Source organism: Apteryx mantelli, chromosome 22 (genome assembly GCF_036417845.1).
Source record: "Apteryx mantelli isolate bAptMan1 chromosome 22, bAptMan1.hap1, whole genome shotgun sequence".
In the NCBI taxonomy this organism is placed as follows: domain Eukaryota; kingdom Metazoa; phylum Chordata; class Aves; order Apterygiformes; family Apterygidae; genus Apteryx; species Apteryx mantelli.
The window spans coordinates 14,068,782-14,094,673 of record NC_089999.1 but is presented as its reverse complement, the minus strand read 5'-3'; the positions used below and the strand labels follow the sequence as shown (position 1 = coordinate 14,094,673).

The window sequence follows — 25,892 nt, the reverse complement described above, 5'->3', positions numbered from 1 at the left end:
GTAGCATGAAGACATTTCTCCCCTCCTCTGCTGTGGTGCAAAACAGCTGGAATAGTCAGGGCATTTAGAGCCTAACTATGCAGACTCACATCCTATTTAGAATATCAGTTAGTCAGGTTAGCATTAAAGAGACCTTGTAATGCTCTCTAATGATGCTTTTTTCTGTTTCTAAGGTCTATGTTCAAGACATTCTTCAAAGCAAGTTGGAAGCCAAAGTGTGCAACCTCTTGCATAAGGAAGAAGGGCATCTGTATGTCTGCGGAGATGTATGCATGGCCAGGGATGTTGCTCAGACTTTGAAGGGGATGCTTGCAAGTAAACTGAACCTTACTGAGCAGCAGGCAGAGGAATATATCTTCCAGCTAAAGGTATGCTGTGATGTGCAAGGCATTTTTTCCATTCAGACAGTGCTCCAGCATGAGTTACAGAAGACTTAAAAGTCATGGTCAAGATCCTGTGGGCTATGATGAGCTTCTTTCCAGCAGCATGCTGAAGAAAAAAGCTTAAGTGACCAGCTTTGTCCACCCATCATGATTATTAAAATGCATAGTTTCTGTTTGGTTAGGGTGTGTGAGTGACATGTCATGTTCCCCTCTCGTATACCTACCATTTGCCCAGTGTCTCCTTTTGGATCCTGGGCGTTAGCTTTGCAGTGTGACTGGAATATCAAGAATTTGAGACTTTGTAGTACCGAAGGAGGAGGAAAGTGAGTTTAAGAAATGAGTGGGCACATAACTGAAAACACAGCGCTGGACTGGCTGGCTTTTTAGGACCCTTGTTTTATCAGAACTCGTCCTGGATCATGTGAATCTGGGATTTTGATAGGTTCCCTTATTGACAGTGACAAAAGTCCACTCCTTTTATATAGTAACAAAAGATCACAGTCACAAAAAGAGTCATATGAATACGAAAGACCTTTAGTTGCTTACTGTTATATAAGGAGCAGCTAGCAAGTTTTATTTCATCTCTTGGGTTTCTTTTTTGCAGAGCCAAAAGCGGTACCATGAAGATATATTTGGGGCTGTGTTTCCACATGAAGTCAAAAGAGATGTAAGAACCTTGCAATCCACCAGTCCTCGAGCAAATCAACAAACAATGTTTTAGACAGTTCTTGCACATTTGTTGTTGTTTTCAAAAAGGAAGAGGCCAAATCCTCCTTCTGATTCATGGCAAGTCATACACATGTATCTGATGGTAGGATTTGGCCTTTAAACCTTAGCCTTAATTAAGAAAAATAATAAATTTAACTTTTGTTGCTATTTATTTTCAGACTTCTTTTAATGGATTTTTATTATTATCTTTATAGTGAAGATGCAAATTATTTTTTTAATTCCATCTAGACTAGTATAAATTTGCCTTTTTTTGTAAATACAAAATAAAACCTGCTCATAAGGAAAATATAGAGTTTTTTACTGTATAATAGAATGCATATATTTTTGTGAAATGAATTGTTTATCTACATGGATTTATTTATATCATATTGTTCTAGTGTGCATATTATCTTCACTTTAAAGGAAGTGGTTGTGTTTCTTGGAAATGTGTGGTCACACCAGTTGTTGAATTTGAAGTAATGTCTGTAAATGAGATAATAATATAATGGTTCCAAAGTAGAAATACCTGCTGCATACACTTCAAACTCATATGTATGAGGAGGTAGCAGTTACGAGTTCTGCTTTATGTAATTCAGCATTTGGACCTGAATTGTTGCTGTTGCAGAGCCCATGGCAGTTAGGTTCAGAAAAATCATAAGCACTTTGTATGTTTGTATTCTGTGCTCTGACTTACTTGATTTGTTTGTAATAAATGATGCCTTTATATTGAGACAAACAAGTCTGTATGGATTAAATATACCTCTTCATGCTATTGGCTTCATCCTACAAAAAGTGGGGATAGATAAGTTCTCAGGTTTCAGTAGAGTGAGTTTGGGCTCCAGTGAACACTCCTTCCATAAGCGAACACTCCTTCCATCTCCAGGAGTTACACAGTCCACCTAAGATTAGTTACGCGTAATTGTTATTGGCAGGGAAGCGTGAGTCTGGCCCATGGATTGTGGGACTGGCTTGCAGACTACAAGAATATAAAATGGTAATAATAGCAATACATTTTGCCCTACTTGCATTTTGTCTTTGGCTCTTTTTATGCCTTCCAGTTATGTCACAACTTCTAGTTCTTTCTCTAAAATCGCCAGGTTTATATATTCATATTAAAAAAGCTAAATGTGAGATTTTCCTGTCACTCCTTGTCTCCAGGAGCTGGAATCTGTTGAAGAAAGAGTGAGACTCAAAAGTCAATAATGTGTATACGCAGTGTTTCATGTGTACTTCAGGACAGCCTTAAGCAAAAGACCAAAAGTACAGCATAGTTGAAAGAATTTGTCAGAGAACAGGAAGTTTCAGACAACAGACACAAAGACAGTAATGGAAAGAGGAGGTCCTTAGCAGGTATGGAGTCCTGATGGTCACCTAGTATACACTGTGAGTGTTATTTTATACTATGTTCCATTGATGTTCTCTGATACTAGTTTTTGGGGTGGGATGGAAATAGAACAAAGTAATTTCACTTTCCATTAAGAAGGCTCTCCTTTGGGAGCCAAGTTTTGTTTTCATTGAGCTCTGGACTTCAAATGAGCCCCGTGAGTGTAGGAAACAGAAGAAATTTCCAGACTTCAAAGTGCTAATATGCTCCTTGCTATTTGGAGAGGTGTATCACAGCACATCCTATTTTCCACGCACATGACTTAGTAGGTGGTTTTTCATGTCAGGATTCTTTCTTTGTATCTCAGGTAACTCTTTTTCAAAGTAATCACTTATTTTGAAGTGTTACCATAATTCTTTATAAATGCTTACTTATACTATTATTAAGGAACCATATTTCACTTGCATTTGGCGGGTGGAGAAATCAAGAAAAAAAAAGTGCTGTTTATACCAAGTTGAGAGCAGACTGAGGTGCCCTCAGATAGTGCCATATCCTGAAGACATGAGACACCACTGAGAGCTACCAGCTAGGGAAGCAAAAACATTTATTCCTTCATAGGCCTTTGACAAGTTAGAGGAAGAGGCAAATGTATTTATGTGTCAGCTCAGAAGCTGCATGACTTTCCACTGGATACATTCTAAGTTGATGAGGCAAGTTTTACTGCGGTACTTAATTCCACCATTGCAGGAATTTCTCCCTAATGGAGAGGTAAGAAGGCAGTTAAAGGAAAGGATTAAAAAGTAAAGATCTGTTCTAATTCATTGTGAATTTATTTAAACTGGTCCCAATCTGAAGTTAATTTCAACTGCAGCACTGATCTGAAGCTGTGTGTAATTGCTTTTTCTACAGAAATAAATGGGGAAGATAAAGTGCAGATGATAGTCAGTAGATAATTACTTTATTCCAAGATAAAAAATTAAACTTCATTTAAGAAGCCAGATGCAGAATATCTCTTAAAACCCTAAAGATGATCAAACAGCCTGCTGTGTAGTTATTAAAGTGTTGTTACAGCCCTGAGTCAGTAAAGTATGTAAGCATGTGCATAAGTTTAAGCACTTAAGGAATTCTGTTAGAGACAGAGGAAAATTTGGGCTAAAATTTACAGAGATGATTATGCGCCTTGCTGATTTGGGGACCTAATTCTAAATTACAGAGCAACACTTTCTGAAGCAATTAATGAGTTGTGTCGTTAATGTCCAACTTACATGGCTGATGGAATTCAGCATTCAAAAAAGGTTCGATGCCAAGCTGCTGAAAAGCAGGCCCTTTGCTCACTCCCGTTCTCTAGTCACTTTTGATCATTGGTAAGATTCGCTGGCCTCTCAGATACACAGAGTAAATTGTTCCAGCTGAGCTACAGTTTGCCACAGAGAGTTAACAGTCCCCATGCTAGTTTGGTATGTCACTGGGTTTGCAGTACAGATATACCAATTGCTTCCCTATATCCCATAAAACTGTAGGGGTCAGGCATATGAGTGCGTTTTTGAGATTTAACAAGTGATCTAGCATCACAGTAACAGAGCCTGTATGTACTTTTAACCTGTTGTTAGGTAATATCCATTAACTTAAGCCTCTTTCCTTGGGCTTTAAATTAGTACATATTGCCATGGATTAAGAGCACGGTTGCATTACTGTGGCCTATCATTCATGCACCTCAACTCTTATTACTTGGGTTATAAGGTCTTTGTGTCAGAGAATACTTGTGCGTTTGTGCAGTGTGTTGTGTACAATAATACAAATAAAAAGTAATGGCGAGCAAATAGGCAGACAGAAAGCAGTATATATCCTGGCTGTAATCTGGACTATGTAGAGACTTGTGGCTCCTGTGTAACAAATCAGTGCTGATCTTACAAACCTGATCAGAAAAGGGAGAGTGTTGATAAAACATGATAATTTTCACTGCAGTTTTTTATCAATCTTTCTTTACTTTTGTATCAGTAGCAATATTCATACATTCCAGAAGTGCCACAAAATTTTATTGGAAGGAATTAAGCTATTGCTAGCTAGCAAAGGCAGTGATATATGGATATGGTACATTAGTACGTTACCGCATAGCTGAGAGCTAACAACAGTTCAAGCCTTGCCGCAGGGTAACGACCGGGGTAACCTTAAGTGCCTGCAGCTGTAGTAGCTGCCCAGGCAGGCTGCATTTCTCCCCTGCTGGCTGTGCAGCCTGCCTGGGGGGGAGCCCAACGTCGGGCAGCTGTGTCAGCCAGGTGTGCCTGATGAGCCACCGCCAGGCAGGGCCACGGGAAACAGCTGGGCACCAAAGAGGCTGGACTGAGGGGTGCGGTGTGGTTGCAAGGCTGGTGGATGGAGGAGCTCTGGGACAAGGATGGTGGCGTGCGTCCAGGTAGGAGAGAGGCTTTTTTTTTTCTTTTTTTTATTATTGGTGTGTTGTATTATAGCTGTGTAGAGAGCATCTCCTCTCTGAATGTGTGCCCTGAAGTGCAGGGAGGTCTGGGTGGGCAGGAGTCTGGCCTGCCCCAGTAACGGTGCTGGGTAGCCAGGGTTAGACCTGGAGGCACGGGCCTGAACTGCTGCCTTCCGTGGGCAGGAGCAGGCTGTGTGCTGGGAGGTGGAAATGTGATGTGTTGTGTCAAGTTCTTCCCAGATCTCAGCTGAGCTGGCTGTTTGTGTTCTGGTCTGTGCGTTGTGGGTTGCTGTGTGGTGCCTTCTCTAGGGACTTGGCCAATCTAGTCCCGTGGTTGGACTGAAATATTATATCCGCACTGTGAGGAGTGTTGAGCAGTTGGGATTGTCCAGCAAAGCTGGTCAAAATGGTCCCCTTGGGTTTTAAGGTTTAAAATGCAAATTGAGTGTTATACTGTAGCCGTCTGGGGCTACGAATGGTCTCTCTTTGTGCTTGAATTCGCCTGCAGTGAGATGAGAGAATTGGTTGTTTGGAAAAAGCTTTTGTTCTCCTTCAGAGAAAGCAGAGTCTAGACTATTCATCTTTGAAAAAGAAATATTGTAAAGGCTCTTAAAAATCGAACAATATGATCTAAACAGAAAGAATGTATAAATGAAGATGTACACTGTATTGTACAAATCATAGGCTAAAAATACTTTTTAGCCTTTCAGTAGAAGACGGGTATTTGATTTAAGTTTTCATAACAATGTGATTTGCCAAACTTCCTGGATAGCCACCAACATTAAGTAATATCTTACTGTGATACATAATGGCTTGTTAAGCTGTGCACAGCATCTTGTCTCTAAACTTGAACCTGGGTCAGAGTAACATCGCCGCAAACCTCAAGCGTATCAATCTGCTGCAGATTAGGAATCCGATGCTTGTAATCAAACTGGTGTTGTCCGTTTGTGGCCATCTTGAAGCACTGGGCATCACAGTAGATCCAAATCTTTAAAAAATAATAAAGGGTAGGGGAAGAACAGTGGGAAGTGCCACAGCAAATCTTTCAGACAGGGGGAAGTGAACTTTTAGTAGACATCAAGAGATGGGCAGGAAACCTCCATATTAGTCAAGTCTCCAAAGCTACTCTTGTAAATCTACTGGTTGTTCTGCTAGGGGTAATGCACTAAAGAGTGCTGGTTTGTGTGGGAGGGCTATAGCTTTTGCATGTAGCTCTCACTGTTTTGTTGTGCAGCAGCAGAGAAAGTCACTTAGCCTTTGCTTTCCATCTCTGTAAGATAAGTGATTCAGTACGGCTCATCTTATCTAGCGGGTCTGAGATAAGGGTTAGCAGAGTGTGATCTGCAGTGGTTAGTGTGGCAATTACCAGCTGTTACTAGAGCAGCTGTAACTTCTGGTTGCTTTGCTGACCCTGCCTCCTGCAGGGTTTGGCATGAACAAAGAGCAAAACATTAATGTTTGTAAAGCGTTGGAGACTCTTACCTCATCTCAGAAAATGCACTGGTTGTTTCCTGAAGCGTGATGAGTTCTAGTCCTTGTCCTGATTAGTGTACCCACAGATACCATCTGCTGTCTTGGTTGTGAATTTGAAAAAGGTGACTGGGGGCTCTGAATTGCTTAGCTCTTAGGCTTTTCAGCCTGTCCCATCACAACTGCCTAGCTCTCTAAGGCTCACCTCCAGGCCCTTAGAAGAGCGGATGTCATCTTAAAGCCTCAAAACGGGCTGGAATAGCTCTTCCCTAATGGATCTTGGTGACAGACTAAGCCAGGGACTTGCCTGGGTGAGCTGGTGCAAAAAGCAATAATGTAAAATGGCTTTGCTTACTGAGAAGTTCTGCCCTTGGGAGAGTGGCATTTTGCTCGGGAGACTGCGCTCCTCCTTCCCCCATGAGCGGTTCAGCAAGGTGTTGCGGACGATGACTTTCTCTTCAAACCTTGGGTTTACATGAAGTGCAATGTCTTCACCTGCCTTCAGATTGACGTGAAATCTAAACCCAGAAAAACACAAAATCCTCATATCAAAGCAAGTAAGACCAGTGCTTGCTGTAATACCTTGCTGGGAATAACAGTAATAAGAGGATGTGAAATGTGAAAGGAATTATACAGTTATTTTGGTGAAAATGAGAACCTATTTCTGACGGAAGATTGGCAGGGGGACCTAGGTTCGTAAGGGTGCTGCTGTGCAGTACTGTCATGTGCTGCACGTCTCTCCGCAGGTTGACTTGAACCACTCTGCAAATAAAATTGTCTAGTACAAAAATGCCTCTTGATCTGAGAAATAAACTTGCAAAGGGAACTTCTTTTCTACAGAGATAGGTACTTCATGTTTTCCCCTGTCTGCTAGCTGGCTTAGTGCCGGCTTAGCTACGCTTCTTCATGAGAAGATGCATCTTGCTTCAGGTAGATAAGAAGCTGTTGGTGCTTCAGACAACCAGATTACAATTACTTGGATGTAATTACAGCCAGGCAAATACCAGACTGTTCTGGTTAACAGCTGATAGAATATAATGTTCATGCTTTAGGTTTGTGGTTTAAAATTCAAAAAACAGAACAAAACAAAAAACACTTGCCCTTCAAGTTTAATTGAGGATTAAATTCATTATTTCTATTCTGTATAGAAAAACAACAAAGCTTAACTTATCTAAAGCTTTTCATTGTTCACACATGAAAGATTTAGATAAAACTGATGAAATGTATAATTATGCTCTTTAAAATTCCCTGGCCTTCTCCCTACAGGATAGCACAATGCTGCTGTTATTTTCAGGATAAAGCTGTTTGGCAGAGGTATAATATTCTGGGATTAATTAACACACTGTAGTGTCACTCCACTAAGGGCACCAAAGCAGCCTGTGTTTGCGCTGGCAGAACTTCTTCCCCCCAATCCATAGGTGAAAATGTTGTAGCTGGATCCACTATCTGGGAGACTCCAGGTGCTCTCAGCAGCTCCAGCCAGGAGCCTCGGCAGATGCCCAGCTCCATGCAGACAGAGCTGCGCTGAAGCTCGTGGCGCAGGACCAGCGCGCTGGGGTGCCTCCTGCACAGCTTGGAAGTGACAAAACTTGCGGAAGCGTAATGCAGGGTGCTGATGTTGGAAGGGAGACGCTGGAGCTACTGCCTCTTTACGAAGTTAATGGAACAGTTTCCCTTGAAATAGGAGGAAGCTAGCTCAGACTTATCCACAGGCTGAGCCGATCCACGTACACCGGCCCAACTGCAGGTGTTAGCGGGGCAGAGGAGCAAAGATGCGGGGAAGGTCCTTAAGTTCTAAGGAACATCAGGGCAAGTGGGCAGGAGGGGGTATGGAGGGAAGGCAGAAATGAACCTTCGTCAGCTTCTGCTTTTATGGTGGTATGTTGATGGCAAAGGAGACTTTTGCCAGCAGTTCTTTCTTTTGCTAATCATTGGGGAGTCTAAATCTGATGACAGTGTAGATACAAAGGGTAATTCTGCTCCTTACCGCTTGGCACTGGGTGGAATTGTCCCTGATATGATGATGTTTTTTGTTGGATAAATTCCTCCAGAAACTGGAACAGAGTATGGCATAGTCTACAAAGAAAGAAAATGGGCTTTAGATTTAAAAGAGCATGTTAACCATTTATTTTCCCAAACAAAAGCCTAAGGGGTTTAATACCTCAAGTCAAATGTTTAATACCACAAATGAGTTCAGACCTTTTAAAATATCTTGGACTGAGAGAAAATCTTGTGGTAACTTTTTTTTTTCCCTCCTCACAATCAAGAACAAAAGGAATTGTGTGATGTTTTGCCTGTACTTCACAAAAAAAGGGCTACGTGACACATAACATCCATATGCAGACCTAGATGTTAAGTATAAATGACAGCACTGTGCAGGGAATGGAGCTTCAGACACTTTTGCAGCTGAGATCTTTGTCTAGAAGCGAGGTAAACAATGAGGAGAGTTGACCTGAGACGCTTGTTTCTCATTTCTTTATGCATTCGGGAGATGCCAGGTAAATCTCAGGTCACACTAAGTCTTGCGTCTTAAAAAAAACTACTGAACAAATTTAGATACAACCTTGCTTCTAAAAGGGAGAGAAAAAACATGCCAGTTGGACTGTATTTAGATAAGCAAAATCTGTGCTTGCCTTTGACTGTAGGGGAATTTGCTACCCAGGGAAGTCTGTTGGTTCTCTGAAAGCCGTGTGCTCTGACGTTCCTACTGAGCTAATCTTTCAGTGCTTCAAAGAGGTTTCCCTTCAGAATATTCCCTCCCAAAATAAATTGAGAAAGACTTACGTAATCATGTGGAGGCTGGAATGGTCCAGATGGGACGGTAAGATTTATCTAAGAAGGTAAGAAAAGTGATTTTGCAGCTAAACAGGCAGCTGGGAGAAGCAAATGTAGCTTCAATGGAAGTGCATCTAAAAATTCTGTAAGCCATAGTTCATGTGCTTAAATGCAGTTCTGGTAGCCTGTCTGATTGTTGCTGTTCTGCTCCTTGGGTTTTTTGTTTTTGTTTTTTTTTTGGAGGGGGGGGGGGACATGTAGTGACTTGTGAACTGAGAAAGGGAAGAGCTTCCAATAACATAATTTTAAGATAATCTTTTTTGAAATTCATTAAAACTAAATGTCCTTAAAAACTAAATGACAGACTCTGTTTTTAGACATCCTCACTGAACACTCTCCTCAGAGGTTAGAGATTATGTGACTTGAAAAACTTCCATCTTTCAGATAAGTCTTCCTGATTAGCGTTTAAAAGAGCACTTGTCTGTTTACCTAGTTTTGCTACCTTTTATTTTCAACTTGAGCAGAAGATGCTGACCATGTTTTCATGCTAGGCCTGGAACCGTCACTTGTACCTACCCATAGGTAAGACCTGATGTCTGGGTCTTACTTGTGCACGATTAACTAAGTTGTTACTGTGTTTCAACTTTTTTTTAACCAATTCTAAAATACTGAGCTAGACTAAACTTGCTCTCAACATAGTCTAATGCTTCAAGAAAACCAAATGATGGGGTTTCTAAATCGCTAAGTAACATGGTCCATCATATTCAGGAGGGAAAACTTTATTTGATAACTTCAAATAGATTCAACATCTCTTAAACTTACATCGTACAGTGGTCCAGGAGGGAGGCTTGCAAAGACCTGGAAGGGAAAAAATATCTGTAGTTAACAAAAGTAGCCACGAGGAGGCAAGAAAATCACAGGAAAGATGATGTGCACGAGGCATCATAAACTTCTAGCAACTTGTGAAGAAAGCCTGGATCTGGGTTCTCTTCTCCATGTTATTTCAATTTAATGTCACTGTCATGCTTAGTTGGAGATTTGTTGCAAGAAGCCAAGTAGTTACAGCAGAAAAACTGAACAGCCTCTTGCATCAACCTTTTATACAAGGTGCAGAAATAATTTGCTAGCTGTCCTCTAACTGAAGGACTCTCAAGTTTGACTTCTAAGAGGAAACAAAACGAACCGTTCTTGCAAAAAGACAAGCACTTACAATCCCATTTGTGGAAGGATGTCAGTGATCCAAGTTAATATTATGCAAAGAGAGAATATCAGGCCGACTTGTTAATTCAGACCCTTTGAACTACTTAAAAGAAGCCTATAAGAAATAGCATAGTCTAGAGACAAAAGCAGTATCATAGTTTCTAATGATTATTTTTCTTATATGAACTAAATCTGAGATTTTTGTCACCCTTTGAGTACATTATTTCAAAATCTGCTTTATTGCAATAGGATTTCTAGAAACAGGGCCTTCTATCATGATAGCTACTTACTCTTGCCCAATTCGGAGAGGGGTATTTAACATGCACTAGGTTGTACTGCTGTATGAGTACAGATGTCCTGTGCTCTATATACTGTGCTCTCTGCCTCAAGAGCACCAGCTCATAGACCAGGGGTAACCCCCCATGTGTCTCTTCAGATGAGCAATATGAGAAATAATCAAGAATCCTTCTAGCTCACTGCTCAGTGTCTGGAAATGCAGCAAATCGCTGCACGGGCTTAGTTTCTGGTGTTCCTTGGGAACAGCTTACACTTACTTTAACCCTAAGTCTGGTTCTTTTTCCTTCTGAACTTTTTAGTTCAAAGGGATGGTGGGTTTTTTGTGTTTTTTTTTTTTTTTTTTTTTTTCTTTTAGCCCCATTCAGTATAGTTCCTCTGTTTCACCCACTCCAGTGGCATCTTTTTTGGAAGGATGAAATGTGGGAGCCAGGGGCCCCATCAGTGATTCCTGAAAGGAGATGTGTCCTTAATTCCCACTGAACTCAGTTTTGGGAGTCAATGGACGCTTCCTTTGGATTTGGTCAGGGCCAGCTCCTTCAAGTAAGTACTGCTGGATGATGTCACTGAATGTGCTCTCAGTGCCCAGCAGGCTAGTAAGGAAAAAGCCCTCTCTAACTTGCCACCTCTCTGGTCACTGGTCTGACGCTGGTGCAGCTCTAGCCCTAGATCAGGCCAGAGAAGCAGAGAGGTGCCTGGACTCCCAGGGAACGCTCGGTTTTCCCTGAAGGTGCCGCTGTCTCGAGGCTTTTCCCTGCCTTTTTGGGGAAGACTGAACATAAAGACTTAGTTCTTACAACCTCAAAATTGATGAGCTCCAAATCCACGTTCTCGGACACCGTAATTGTATCCACTCTGGAGAAGGGAATCCTGGACTTGTAGTCCAAAAGGTGCTTCCCATTAACAGTCACCTGCACAACAAATAGCAGTCATTCATTCAGAATAAGACCTTTTAGGGTACAAATCTTCACAAATTCTAAACCATTTTGTTGATGTCCCATTAGAAAGAGGAGTGAGCAGTGTGTGCGTGTATATGTATGAGGTAGAATGAATAAGAAGAAGCCATCATCCCCTGTTGTAGTAAGCCACAATAAATGAACACTACACTATTTAAACTCTCTATGAGCATAAACCAAATTAACTCAATTTTTGAGTTGTCCATCTGACTTGAACCTGCATGTGTGTGTGCACCTCAATACACACAAATAATCCCGCTGAAATTAAAGAAGATTCTTGTATGCTTAGTATTAAGTATGAGCACAAGTGTCTAGAAGACCAGAGATAAAATATAAAAATAAATAGCTGTTGACCTTGCTTGTATCACTGGAAGGGTCCCCATGAACTTAAGTTTTTTGTTTGTTTGTTTTTTAATAATCTTAATCTAATTCACTGGGATATAAACTTTAAGTCATGAGTAAGATGTGATAAAAATAAAATTACCATGTATACTTCATTTCTAAACAAAATCTGAATCTCAAAGGGTTGACCTTTAGCAAAAGGCATTTCATATTTTCTCTCTTCCTTTCCCCAGCGATCTTTCTGAAGGGAATTGCAAACAATATAGCCACCCTTCTCGAATCGTGGGTTGAAGTGGAAGGCGATATCTGCCCGAGGAGATTGGCAAGTTCCACACTGGAAGTTCATGCTGAACCTGTTAACAGAAGTTGGGGGGGGGAGGGGGTTAGGGTTAGGGTGGTAAAAGATGAATCAATTCTAGCTGAAATCCAGAAATCTCAAACACACCTGAGCGCAGTCTCCTGATAGCTCCTGTCTCACACTGTGGGACTCCTTCAGTAGCTGAAAGCTGTCACAGAAAATCTAGAGCTGCGTAAGTATAAGCCACTTCCTCATCAAAATATGTTGTGAATACATATTAAGGATTTTTTTTGTGAACAGCCATCTCTGTCTATTCTGGATGTTTGTGTTCCTAAAACTAACTGGCTTTGCAAAGTTATGATCTTGTCAATACCTAGTTTTGTGTGTTTATTATGATTAGTCTGAAGTACTTACACTTGTAAATACAAGTTCAAGTGAAGAATGTGATGAATGTTACAAGACTTTCCACAGAAGTCCCATTTACTTAAAGCAGTAACATATTGAAGGATCAGATCCTAACTGGAAGGCCAAGAGGTGGAAGTGCGACCTGTTAGGCTGTGAAGGTATTTATAACGTGAATGGTTTGTTCTGCTTGCGCAGATCTGCTTCTTTAAAGCTCCTTAGTCTAGGGACGGTCGTTTAAATCAGCTGCATCTAGTGTCTTCAAGACTACACCGATGGCTTGCACCATGCTTCTGTCTCAGATGCTAAAATACGGTTCAGCATGTGTCCTTGACTGCCAGCTCTAGGTTGTCTTCCCAGAGATTTGCGTTTGCTCATGAGAAAAGAATTGGTAATACAAACAATGCCACAAGAAAATGTCAAGCCTTTTGCAAGCAAAGTGTATTTTTCTGGCCAGAGCTTTCTGTTTCATCTTTAGTATGGTCTTTAGAAAATCATGCCAGAACCTGAAATATTTTTTTTTAATTTTCTTGAAGAGATAGCTCAAACTATCCTCACCTTGCCTCTCCCGCTCCAGCAGCACCTCAGAAAACTGACACAGGCAGACAGTTGGAGCTGTTAATCGCTACAGTTTTGCAAATAATTTGGGCTGTAAAATACCTCAAGGATTGAGTTGTCTAGAGACTAGATTGCTTACTGAGGCTTACGAAGATATCTAAGGGGGTTATGAATCAAGCTGGAGATAAGCTGAAGTTGCAGTGTGAGCACTCATCCTAGCTGGGGCTTTGGAGTATTACAGCAACGGAGAAACAAAGATTTGTCATTTCTGCTGCAGGGAATGGCACATCCAAAATGCCTACCTGTCACCCGTTTGGAGAACGCTTCCAGTCACCGTAACCAGCATGTTATCTTGAAGGCCATCAGGAATAGTGCCAGTAAATGGGATACTCTAAAATAGGGGGGAAAAAATCTATTACTTAACTGAGCTTGCAAGGGTGAGTGTCACTGCTGGTATCTGTGATGATAGAAGTGCATCTGAGGTAGCTTTTGAGGGACTTGCAGTGAGGACAGGCTGTTGGCAGGGACTGGTGGGTTGCTGTTGGTGGGCACAGCACTGGCTCCTGTGGCTCCAGGCAGGACCAGGGTGCCTGTCCTCAGCGCCGGCCGGTCTGCCTTCCTGGGGCAGGTCTCTCCAGCATGCAAGAGGTGGCAGCAGGCTTCAGGTCATAGGATAACGTGGGTTGGAAGAGACCTCGGGAGCTCAGCTGGACCAGCCTCCCGCTCAAAGCGGGGCCGGCCATGAGGTCAGACTGGGCTGCTCAGGGCTGGTCCAGCCCGGTCCTGAACCCCCGTGGGAGGAAGCTGCCCGACCTCTCCGCGCTGCTGGCCCCCCGCGACCGCGCTCGTGGGGAAAGCGGCTCCTGCACCCCGTCTGAGCCCCCTCCCCGCTGGGGCTGCTGCTGGCTCCCCCAGGCCCACCCGGCCCGGCCCCACGGTACTCACGGGCTTCACGTATTGGGTCATGGCTGCGTGCCCAGGGAAGCCGGCTCGGCCCGGCGGCGTCCGGCTGCAGCTGCGGACAGGGCGGACCTGAGCCCGCCGGGAGCTGCCCTGGTTGTTCACGCCTCAAGACCAGCCCTTCCCCACGCTCACTGGACTCTGAATGTGGCAGGGGAAAATCTCATGGGAAACTCACTTCTGCTTCCCTGTTCAAGAAAAGGGAAGGGCAGGCAGGAAGGGGACGAAGAACGATAGTGAAAGCGATGACAGAGCTAACGAGCTGGACATCAGCTGACGCATCGTGATAGCGCTGTCGCTTCTGTCCATCTGCTGCTCCTTCATACGCTCTTCCTACGCCCTCCAGTCTTTCAAATACACTGCCTTTAATTCCCAACTCTAAACGGCAGCGGCCATCCCTCACTACGCGGAGAAAGGCGTGTTTAACTGGGAGTCAGGTCATCCTTTCTTCTTTCCTTCAAGGGCTGAACACCAGCTAGGTGAGAGATGGTGCAGAAAGTGCCTTTTTCTTGATTCTTGCTTGTAAACTTTCTAGGACCCAACACTACTTTTAAGTCTTGTGGCGGGGGAGACTTCTAAGATTTGCTTCAATATAAGCTACTATATGATATATAACACTTCAGGGAGTTGAGAATCCTTCAGGACAATGTTCTATAGTGTGTGAAATATTAGTGGGTCACTATGGAAGTTTGCTCGTATTTTAATTTGGCTACAAGTAAGGGCTGGGGGGAGGTCAAACCACAATTCTGTAACATTTGCTTTATCCAGAGCAAAGATTTATTCACTGAAAAGATTCCTACACATCCAGAAGTTTATTAGCATAGAGTGCACTTGTTTTTTTCCTTCTTTTCTTTTTTGTGCCAGTTGCATAAACTAATACAGAAACCTTTGTTAATACTAACAATTTTTAATTTAATAGCAATTCTGGAAGACACTCAGTTGATAGAAAATATAAAAAAATTTTACTGTACAAAGTTTACATCACATTTGAAAAGAAAACGTGTCCATTTTCACCATATTACAGACTCCATTTACATTCACTACTGACGTGTGGCTATAGTAGCAGCATTGTACAGCCAGCTTCACATTTACAAGTCTAAAATGATACAGGCTTCCCATGCTATTCCCTCCTTCACATCTCTGCAAGAGGAGATAGTACAAGTGATCATAAAACAATGCAGCGTGATGACCCCCACCTGGTCTGCAATGCCTTTAGGAATACGAGAGCTTGACTCTCTTCACCAAAGTACAACTCCACTGGTTTTGGTCGACTTCCATGTGTCTTGCATCAGCTGATTTACACCAGCGAGTAATCGTGCCCAGAGACAGGGATCAGTCCCTACTTTAAAATACTGGATCTAGGTGGCTGGTTCTGCTTTTAAAAGAGCAGTTTTACAGGATTTAAACACAGGACCAAGATAAGGTTGAATTAGAATCTCAACTCTCATGATTAAAGGCAGGTTTTGAACCCTTTCCGCACCCTGGAGCAGAGCCTGGAGCTCTAGGAGCTGGGCTTTGGTGCTCGGTGCAGCCCGGCTGCGGCGCAGGCATCGGGCTCTGCCACTGCACCTCAACACACTTTAAAGTGTCGCACGCAGGACAGCAGGTTTCAAGCAAAAGGCCTTGCTGAAACAGATGGGGAAGCTCTGCCTAAACGCAGAGGTGCCAGTACAGCCCTGTGCCTGGAAACAGCCTTTGCGGACAGTGTTTGAATCCCACCTGAGGAGCGGTGGGAAGGACAAACAGCGCTAGACCCCCCCCCCAAAAGCTTTCCTTTAGCTGGCTGCTCCTCCGTGCTGGCTCCCCTTCTCCTGCCAGTCCTCTGATAGAAAAAAGTTAAGAATATATTGCTTTCTCAGCGTTGCTCTTGTCACAGTGATGTTAATGCAGAGGAAGAGGCAAGGAAACGCTCTGTATTCACAAGCCGGGGTACTGGTTCCTGCACTGAGGAGCTTTGGGCGTCCCAGCCTTAGGGAACACAGATGGCAGGAACAAACAGTGAGGAGCAGCGCACCAAGGCTGCTGCCACCTCAGCTGCCCGAAGGGCAAAGGGGCTGTTCGAGCTGAAGGCTGCAAAGCAACAAGCTGCTTCCAGTAGCAGCTTTTTTTTTTTTTTTTCTTTTTCCTCTCCTCTAAAGCAAAATGCATAGTGAAGCCAATGGAGGTTTCTGTCTACCGAGTTCATGGCGTTACCATTGCTAGGAAGCACTTTTCTCCCCACTTTAGGCTTGTATAGTGCTATTGCTATTTAAGCAGTACTTGCAAGGAAAACAAATTCTGCTTAAAACTGCTGACACAACTTGAATCTCACTGTGAGAGAACAAACAGTAGTAAGAACCAAATGGCATAGGTTAAGCACACAGGTATACTTAGAGGGGTCTCATTTGCTTAATAAAACGAAGTGGTGGGAAAGGGAAGATATCAAAAAGAGTATTGCAATGCCACACTGGGCTACCACCAAACCAATTTTTTGTTTTATATTTGAGATGCATTTAAAAATTCATTCTAGCACAATACTTGTAAAAGAAATAACTGTTGACTTGTATGTATAGTAGGAGTTAAGTTCTCTGCCCAACAGAACTCAGGAATTTTTTTGCCACTTAATTTTTCCCTGGAAGTTGGTCACTGTAAGTAGCCAAACCGAGTGCTTGTTGCTGTGCTTGCCTAGAGGAGAACGTCAGAGCTCTTTTTTCCTACGATCCTTGTTGCAAAGCCTTGTAAACTACACACCCCTACGGCACCTTTCACCATGACGTGGTAGTGCTGAGAGCAGTGCCTTCGGAGAAATGAAATTCGGTGATTTCTAGGGAGGCCTGATGAACTATCTCAACGAAATGAAATAGCGTAAGGACAGAAGGAATCCGCGTGTTCGTTGTGCAATTAGGGTCCCTCCGCTGCCCGGCGAGCTGGAGAAGGGAGAGGAAGGGGCATGGGAGGCATGTAGGAGCCTTCGCTGCACTGCTTGCGATTTGCTGTTTCATTTGCGAGTGGGATGATGCATCTGTCGCCTTCGCTGCGGTAATCGCAGCCCTTCTAACCTGCTATCAGCCTGAGGGTGTGTTGTGTTTGCTCTCAGAATTAACCTTTGAAACAAGTCTGAGTTGTTGGGGTAGGTCAAGTCACCATGATGTTACTTTCCTAGTTGCAAGGTTTTGGTCATTCTTTGTTTTAAAAAAACTAAGACTAAAGCAGGTTTTTTTTGGGGGGGCGGGGAGGGGGGGGAACTAACAGCTTGCAAACTTATTATAGGAGCCGGTAAGTGTGTGTGTGTGTGTGTGTGTGGAGGTGGGGGGAATGACTGAATCTCTCAACAAGCGCTGCACATGAGGACCTTATTTAACAGAAAACAGACTTGTTATGGGTGTCCCCCCCCCCCAACTTGTCTCTCCTCTCTCTCCCTGCAGCTCTGAAAAAATGTTTTCTCTATAAGTGAAACGGTGGTTGGGGCAGCAAGAGCCTAGTCTTGTTGGTCAGAGTTTTATTTCTAGAAATGCTGCTAATCTAAGGGATTGGGATTTGATGTGCCCAAAATGTCAAAAGAAAAAGAATTTGGCACCTGGGATCTAGCATTCCTTCCTATGCGCAGAACTAAAACTGGTCTTAGCAGGACACGTACAACTGATGATTTGGTCCTCTTACAAAAGCACAAACATCGGACCGGCTCCTCTCTTACTTCCTATTCGGCTGCCTTGGGCTTCTGCTAAATCCAGCACCGTTCCCAAACCAGCACGGAGCGCGCTGTCGTCCCTCCAGGGCTGAAGGGCTCCTAAGGCCTCCCTTTGGCTTTCTGCCCCCCAGCCGTTCTCGCCCAGGGTGACTTGTTCGGTTCCACCAGCTCCGATCTGGTAGAGTCCATTCCTAAACCACCTTTGTGCTCCGACCTGCCTGGAGTTGGGAGGAGTTTTAAGGGAACGCTGCCGCAGAAACGTAGGGACAGGGAGCTAATTACTTTCTGGCTTGACCTGGCGTGGGTAGCAAGTAAGCCCCCAAGCCACCGGTACTGTTGTGTGCTACTCCCTCACTTAGGTGCTGAGGGTTTAAGGAAACAGCCGAGCTCTTCAGGAATCCCCCTGGGCCTAGCCTGAGCTGTCAGCAGGGCACGGAGCAGCACACATGACCTCCCCGAGGACGCGAGCTGCGTTTCTGCATCCCGAGGTGTAAGAAGTCATTGGCATGATTTGTCAGACGTAGCTCCAGCGAAGCCAACAGGAGCAGAAGGTGCCTTCAGTTTACCAAGTAAAGCTGTAAGGCATCGCTACGCGGGTACCGCTCCCTCTTGAGGCCAAAAGAGAATTTAAGGCAGTTCCTCATTTAGAAGCTACTTTTTTTCCCCCCTTCTCCTTAAAGGCCAGTAATTACAGTCTTAATCCTGCTACTGGACTACATGAGAGCAAACAGCTTTTATTGTGCTTTCTGGGTAGAAGAGGCCTTGACTCTGTCTTTTAACTGAAATCTCGCCTATGGGATAACAAACTCTACTACCGGCAGATTTGCACTAGTGTAACTTAAGTTGAGGTAAGCCAGAGCTTAGACCAACCCTTCTGAGGCAAATCGCAGAGCTCAATGACTGGTTTGGGCAGATTGCAACGCAACAGATCACTTTTACCTTACTGAAAGAAAAATGCAGTTGAAACTCCATCCCCTTACACTGGTACATAGCCATTCTGAAACAAACCCGTTCCGCTTGTCTTATGGGAAACAAATGCTTCGGAGGCAGAAGATAGCTCCTATTTATACCATCGATACAAGAAGGAACTAGAAAGAGTTCTTCTTTCTTCAGTGCTGTTTGAATGGCTGCAGTTAAACTTGATTCACCTTTTATTTTGCTTAAAAAAATATAGTTCACACAAGTATAATGTAAACATTCTTTAAGTAGCTGCTGGTGCTCAGGCAGAATTCAGACTTTGCAAACAACATGGGACTGAATTGATGGTCGTGTGGCTTTCAGCTGTGGCTGCACCAGTTTCATAGTTTGGAAGATTCTGTGAAGGTTTCTGATGCTTTGTGTAAGTAGTAGGTAGACAACATTATCACAAGACAATTACACACCATGCTATATCTTTTGATTACTTGGTTCCAGGATTCCCAAGCCAAATCTTTCAAAACGCAGGACAACTTTGCTACTGTTAATGCTGAAAAGAGTGGGGAGGGAGAGGAGAAGGGAGGGGGAAAGAATTATTTTTAATTCTTTTACAAAGCTAGAGTCCTATAAAAGGAAATAAAATGGGTTAGATTCTGATCTCATACAACTTCTGGTCATCTGGCAAAGAGGTTTAAGTAATCACACAGCAAACAATGAACTTATTCATGCTAACCTCATCACTGGAAACAGCACAAATCCGATTTGCTTCAAATCGGAGAAGTAAATCCTGGAAAACCAGAGATTTTCATAAATGCCTACAGTGGGTCAGATGCCTGACAGCTATTTTCAATGGGCACTGGGTTCCCTTGAGGTAGAAGGGAAGGAAAAAAAGACTTACAGAATTTCTTTAAGGGAAAGGAGCATTTTGACAAGATACATTAATTGTTTTTTTTAAAAAATGCCCCTCTTCAGACTGTAGCAAGTGCACAGAGATGTCATTTCCTTCATCTTAAAAAAAAAAAAAAAAAAAAAAAAAAAAAGCCTAGCTAGAAATATTTTCACTTGCAAACTGCCTTCCTACGTACATGCGCTCAGGTGACAGCAATGCAGACGGCCTGAGCGTGAGCTCTTGCAGGAGCCTCCTTTCGTTGCTGCATGCAGGCACCTGACTTCCTGAGGGACTGAGTAGGGGAGGATTTGTCCTTGCTAAAGACGGTAAAAAAACAAAAAAACCCTCTCTGGTTCTTGTTGCACACCCCCCTCTGTCCCCATCCTTTCGCCCCTGAAAGAAGGTTTTTTTCAAAATCATGAATCGATAAAAAATGAAAAAAGACCTTTCATAAAAAGGCACGTGTTTGCTGTGCTAGGTACAGTTCTGCAAAGTCCCTAATGCTAAGTCGGGCATTTTGTTGAGCAGAAGATGCAAACAAAAGCAAATCATAAAATACAAATACTTGGATTTGTAAGGAAGGGAGAGAGAGGAACAGAAAGGAGCTCTTGCTTTATTCCTCTTTTAAACAGCACTGTAGCTGGTCCTAGCTGACCCGCGTGGGGCAGGACTAGTGTCCTGACCGTTGTAGCTCTGACTCCGGAGCGGCACTGGCAGCCTGGCCCCAAGTAGGCTAAGGGACTACAGAGCGCCCCAGGCAGAGCAAAGACCATCCTTCTCTTCATGCACGAGTCACTTGATGCTTCATCCAGCCCCTGACAAAATTGCCACTGGCTTCAGTGTAATGCTGGCTCTGGTCCCAAGGGAGATCTGGCATAATCTGGCCCTTAACTCTTGCTGGTTTGCAGTTCATGTTGTGCGCTCGGTTATCAGCTGTGCCCAGGGAAACGCACCTTCTATCTTCAGTCACAAGCCACAGTCTAGCACTAAGGATGACAGGCGCAACCTCAGGCAGCAACTAGAAACCGTACCCTCTGCTACATGAGACTTGCAGGACATTCGCGGTCATAACAGTTTCAACCAAACCCCCAAACTGCTGGGCAGGACACGCGCAGCACTGCTGCTTACACCCTGCTAGTTAGAGAGCAGGTTACTAGAACATTTCCAGGAAGAAGTTACAGCCTGCTGAAACGCTTCAGAAGTGAAAGATGGCCACGTTGTTAGACAGTAACTTCTTGCAGACAGTTGCTGTTATTCAAGCTAACAGCCCACACCAAGCAGAAAAAGGCAGAAAGGAGAATTTGGATAAAGTGTTGATTATGTCCATGGGCTAATTTGGTTTGGTTTTGGTGGGTTTTTTTTGTTTGTTTTAAATGGAAGGTGATTGTCCAAGTTGCCGATTAGGATACAACACATGGAAGCATGCAAGGTGGAGCCCATTATTGCACCAGTAGCTACAACCTACAAAGAAATATGGGAGGGAAGGGAAAAAGACACCGTGAGAGTTAGTTTTCAGTTATTTAAAGCAAGCCTTTGAGAACTACATATTATAAAGCTTACACCAAAATAAAGCACAGGGTTAGTGCAATGTTTCTTGAAGGATTTGTCAGAGGGGATGTGAACGTATGTCTCTACTTTTAATCTGACCAGGTCTCTGGCCAACATGGCTACAGAGAACCTCCCAAGCGTGACTTGACTAAGACACAGTTGGCAGGGGATAAACAGTAACTGAGCTGCCTGCCCTTTCACTTCGGTGGGTGCTAATTCAGCTGTCAATATTGATAATGAATACTGACACTTAAAATATTTCTCTGCTCAAAGCATGCAAGAGGGGGAAGTATTAATGTGTGCAGATTTACATGAACCACTGGCCAGGGGAACCACTACCTAGGGAAAATAAGCAGGGTAGCTGCTATGTTAGACACGATTCCACAGTTCCACAAGCCGTTCAAGAATAATTCCCTATGGAAACACTAATCCAAAATAATCACTTGGCAAATTACCCTGGAACTGAGCGTTCTCGTGAACTGATGGCCCAAACGGGAAGCATTACTTCAAGTTAATTTCCAGTGTGATGTTGGAGGACAATGCAAGAGCGTGGCTGTCTGCAGGGGAACGCGTAGGCAGTCTGGGCTCTGTCTGCTCTGTAGTGTCTGGTTAGGCAGGTGAAAAGATGCCAAACCAGTTGTCAGAGTTAATGATCCAACACAAGTGGCTCTTATTGTATAGGGAAATGAGGGTGTGAAAGTGTTGACACACAGAACACTGGTGTTGGAGTACAGTGTGTTTCTGTAGCAAGGAAAAATACTTCCAGAAGGACTCTGCCATATTACACAAATCTCCTAGCAAAAGAACTGTTATGTTATGTTTTGATGACAACTTAAATGCAATCATCCTCCTTTGAGAGAGTGGAGGATTAGTTTTTTTTTTTAAAAAAAAAAAAAAGGTCACAGGTGAGGCTGGATGATTTAGGGACTGGATAATGGAGCTGAAAAGCACATACTCAAGGCAGCTGGTACGGATACAGCCAGTGCAAGCTGTGTCCAGAAGTATGGCTTAAGCACACGGCTTACGTGGAATAAGTGTGCCTAGGGGAAGAGCCAGGGCATGTTTTTCGCTTCTTCCAGTCCACCTCAAGTGGAGACCCTGCCACCTTTTCAAAGCCAGGCCGCCTACCCCTGGGGACGCAGGACCAGGCAGGGCCCCCGTTCCCCGCAGCTGCCTCCGGCCGCGCAGCACAGCCCTGTCGAACCGCCCACTACAGAGCCACGTTTCACCGCTCGGGCTCGTTCCTACGCCTGTCACTTGCACCTCTGCTTGCCCACAGTCACCGTTAGGTGCTTTTGCCTGTTCCTAAGCTAAAGGATGCAGGCAGGACTCAATGACTCTTCAAAGATGAAAATGAAAAAAACTTGCTGATCATCACATTTTGCAGCCTATAGGTTGGTGTCAAAAGGTCACTGTAACATTCATGTTTATTCTTGCATTTAATCTTGTTTAGCCTCAGTAGCATGCTGGACCAGATTTTGTGCTGCTGCGGGTACTGATTTCCTTCTAACCGCTCTGAGCATAGCATCACTTGCTCTTTAACCCCACTGCCTGCATGAAAGACTTATGTTCAAAATGCTTTAGGCCAGAAGAGGAAAAAAAAAAAAGAAATGTTTCTCTTAAATTACATCTGAAAAACAGATAAGGAGCAATTGCAAACAGCTACACTTTTAGCTCAGGCTTTGCCGGTTTCTCTTCAGGTTTTATTTATTTTAATCCTGACAACTGAAATCACAAGGACTGACGCTGTAGCTATGACAGTTCTGCTGAAGTAACAAGTATCCAGGGTGCAAAGAGACACCTTGCCTCTCAGCTATATGCTACAACACTGAAGCGATAATTGATGAAGCAAATAACTACTGTCAAATGTAAGAATACTTTACATCTCTACCTTTTTGATACATCTTTTTAAAAGGAGTGTTATGATTTGCATGTACACCTGTCCAGTGCAAGGAAAAAATCATAGTTCTGTTTATGAGTGACTGGATAGTAAATGTTGAATCTTTTGCTAATAGTGGTGCCCTTTTGTATGAGGATGATGCCATGGTCTTAGAAGCATTCCCCATTTTAAAATTATTAGACATCATAATGCATTAAGGATTTAATACTAGTGTTAGGGAAATTGCACAAGAGACAAAAGGTGAAATTTTCAACCAAAGCTCCAAACAAACCACATCCGCTAAAGCACAAAATGCCATGACAGCTGCCATGCAAGAAAACAAAAGTATTTGGGTAGTTATGGTAAGATATTGCAGGAAGATCATGAAGTGTTATGGGAATGAAAGGGGTAGATTAAACATCAAAAAGGAGAGAAAAGAGAAAATAAGCATTAGAGGTTTGGCTGATGAAAATAAACACTGAGAAAACTACTTGGTGAATGTGCACTGGCTGCAAACATGTCTGGTTTCCCATGGATCTTGTTTTTTAAGGAAAAAAACACTGAGGTCACCAAAATATAACATCGTGCCTAAAGGAAATGTTAAAGCGTTCCTGAAACTGGACTAGCTTTCCTATGCTGGGCCTTGAAGGCCCAAGCCCACTAACAGATACGAATAGGAAGCTCCTTGCAGGAGCACAGGATGTCGGCAGTGGAGATCAGACAACTGACATAAAACTGGTCTGGAGTGGGGCGTGGGGCTCGGTCTCCTGGCTCCAGGATTGCATCTGTTTTATTTCCACTTTAGTGAATAGACAGATTCCTGCTGATGTGAGTAGAAGTAAGTGGGAATCATCTTGGACTGAGAGACTGACAGGTTTTCCATGAGATGGCGCTGAAAGTTTTAGGCCCTGTGACTTCATGTTAATGCAATCTCAGCTAGAATGCATTTTATATCCTGGTCTGATCTGTCATCACAGATGTCACAGGACGCATCAGCCAGGTATTTTTCAGGGATCTCTTCCGGTTTTGACAGTTTACAAATGCTTGATCTTATGAAACCTTTCTTCCCCAATTGCAACAAAGAACCTGACTTTGAAAGTATAGTGAGCTGATGTGGATTCATGCTGACGTTTCAGTGTTTATCTTTATTTGGTCCAAATCTTGATGTGACTCCAACTTACATTCAGTCCAAACACTGCAGCTTGCTACAAGCTGTCAATTTACTGTGTGTATCAAGCAATTTAGAGATTCTGAAGATAATTACCGCTTACTTTGGTTTTCTCCAAAGCCAATTATTCTGCATCAGCAATAATGCTGCATTTATTTATCTGCCTGTGTGAACTGGGCATTCTTCCATCTTCCATAAAAAGGAGGAGGGGTTTCTTTTGCCTACATGCTCCTTGAAGAAGGTTGCAAACTTGAGATTCTTCTGTAATTTGGTAGCTCAGGTTCAAAGGCAAACAACAGCATGCTCTCTGGCCCTTTCCTTTCTCAGTCTCCACTAGCCTAACGGGAAATTCTAACTACTTGGGGGTCCGTGCAGGCCATTTCCAGTACTGCTGGTAGATACTCCCTTGGAAACCAAACATGCAACTGAGAAAAAACTTATTGAAAGAGGGAGGGAATATGTTGAAGTAGAAATTTAACTGTGTGAAGTGTGTGTGTGTTTTATTGCATAATCTCCTAGTAACTAGAAAAGCAGAACAGTACACTATTACTCTCCCATCAGAGGTTTGACAACCCCCAGGAAGGCAAAATAAAGGACAGAAATGATCATTTAGCAAATTCTGAGCAGCAGAAGCATTCTAAGTAGTAGCAGATACTCACTCTGCAGATTTCCAGAAGTGCCCTGGGTGGGAGAGCCGACGATTCAATTTTGGCAGTTTTTCAAGCATATCCATAAGGACAGTGAAGCTAGGTCTCTCACCGAGATCAAACGACCAGCACGCTGAGAGAATTTCCTGCAAAGGATATTTGTGACTCATTTATCTCCAGTCAATTCGCAGGTTAACTAGTCAGGCCAAGCAACTACTTGAGCACTCTGATTTGTGGGAGCCCAGCTAGAGATACTTTTTTAACAAAAGTCTTAGATGTTCTTATTGATGAATATCCTGGATACTTGTGGATGTCCACTTCTGTATGACAGTTGTGGGCAGAGGCTTGGTACCTAATCTGGTATCTAGTTCTAATATTCTCTCTCTCCTGCCCTTTTGCTTGAGAGTTGTAGTAAGATAAACCTCTTTAAGCAGCTCCCTTTTTCCCAGCATCCCTGATAAATAGCTGTCTGTAAGGATTCCTGCAAATGAGGTACTTACATTGACTTCTTTCCCCAAACTAACTGTTGAAAGGACTTGTTTCACTCCTTCACCGCTCCCGATTTGCCAGATAAGTGCCTCTGCAGGCTGGTTTTTGAAAGGCCATTCTCTTGCTTGGAGCTCATACCACACAGTCCTGAAACATCAACAGACATATCAAGGCTTGGCCTGCTCCTAAGAGGAAGACAGGAAACCCTGACACAGTTGCAATTGCTTCAGACAAGCTCTGGAAGGTGCATAAGGCTGTGCAGCAAATCTCTTCCACCCCACCCACCCCCCCATCAGCCTGTCATGCCCATGCCTTTTCCTTACCTACTGCAGAAGACATCCTAGCTAGAGTCCCGAGTCTGTGAGAAGACCACCAGTGACCTGCAAAGCTCAGGTCTGTAACAAATCTAATTTAGCAAGCTACCATGGTACTCCTGGCTGTTTCTTACCCAAAAGCATAGACATCTGCAGCTTTGGAGAAGGGCAGCTTGTCTTCATCTTTCCCAGGGGCCATCTCACGAACGATTTCAGGAGCCAGGTAGCATAACCAGTCATGAGGCAGCTTCAATTCATTTTCTCTCCTGAGG

The 25,892-nt window shown here is 43.4% G+C and overlaps 3 protein-coding genes across 15 annotated transcripts in view; 1 reads left to right on the top strand and 2 right to left on the bottom strand.

Moving 5' to 3' along the window:
* The window catches only part of NOS2 (nitric oxide synthase 2), a 41,661-nt gene extending 39,837 nt beyond the window's left edge, over positions 1-1,824 (top strand). For all 13 annotated transcript variants that reach the window (XM_067309810.1, XM_067309809.1, XM_067309807.1 and 10 more), the window contains 2 exons: positions 174-368; positions 988-1,824. In XM_067309810.1, the coding sequence (XP_067165911.1) occupies positions 174-368; positions 988-1,104 (312 nt within the window). In that variant the 3' untranslated portion in view covers positions 1,105-1,824. The remainder of the gene's footprint in view (positions 1-173; positions 369-987) is intronic.
* A 3,846-nt stretch (positions 1,825-5,670) lies between these two features.
* Positions 5,671-14,110, bottom strand: LGALS9 (galectin 9). Its single transcript, XM_067309946.1, has 9 exons — positions 14,090-14,110; positions 13,447-13,535; positions 12,029-12,239; positions 11,389-11,499; positions 9,917-9,952; positions 9,104-9,151; positions 8,307-8,395; positions 6,675-6,837; positions 5,671-5,837 (listed from the first exon to the last, which is right to left on the bottom strand). The coding sequence occupies exons 1-9, from the start codon at positions 14,108-14,110 to the stop codon at positions 5,691-5,693; spliced, it is 915 nt and encodes a 304-aa protein (XP_067166047.1). The 3' UTR covers positions 5,671-5,690.
* Positions 14,111-14,897: 787 nt separating this feature from the next.
* The window catches only part of KSR1 (kinase suppressor of ras 1), a 79,309-nt gene continuing 68,314 nt past the window's right edge, over positions 14,898-25,892 (bottom strand). Inside the window, exons 17-20 of the mRNA XM_067309418.1 lie at positions 25,755-25,886; positions 25,318-25,453; positions 24,830-24,963; positions 14,898-19,236 (exon numbers count right to left, since the gene is read on the bottom strand). Of these exons, the coding sequence (XP_067165519.1) occupies positions 19,158-19,236; positions 24,830-24,963; positions 25,318-25,453; positions 25,755-25,886 (481 nt within the window). The 3' untranslated portion in view covers positions 14,898-19,157. The remainder of the gene's footprint in view (positions 19,237-24,829; positions 24,964-25,317; positions 25,454-25,754; positions 25,887-25,892) is intronic.

What these genes read in the sequence shown, in the direction of transcription:
- LGALS9 (XM_067309946.1), bottom strand. Translation starts at nt 14,110, where the DNA reads ATGACCCAATACGTGAAGCCC. An exon ending in TTAGAAATGAAGTATACATG is followed by an intron (nt 11,500 to 12,028) that starts GTAATTTTATTT and finishes TTTGTTGTGCAG; the next exon opens with GTGACTGTTAATGGGAAGCA. An exon ending in CTCCTGGACCACTGTACGAT is followed by an intron (nt 9,152 to 9,916) that starts GTAAGTTTAAGA and finishes TTACCTTCTTAG; the next exon opens with ATAAATCTTACCGTCCCATC.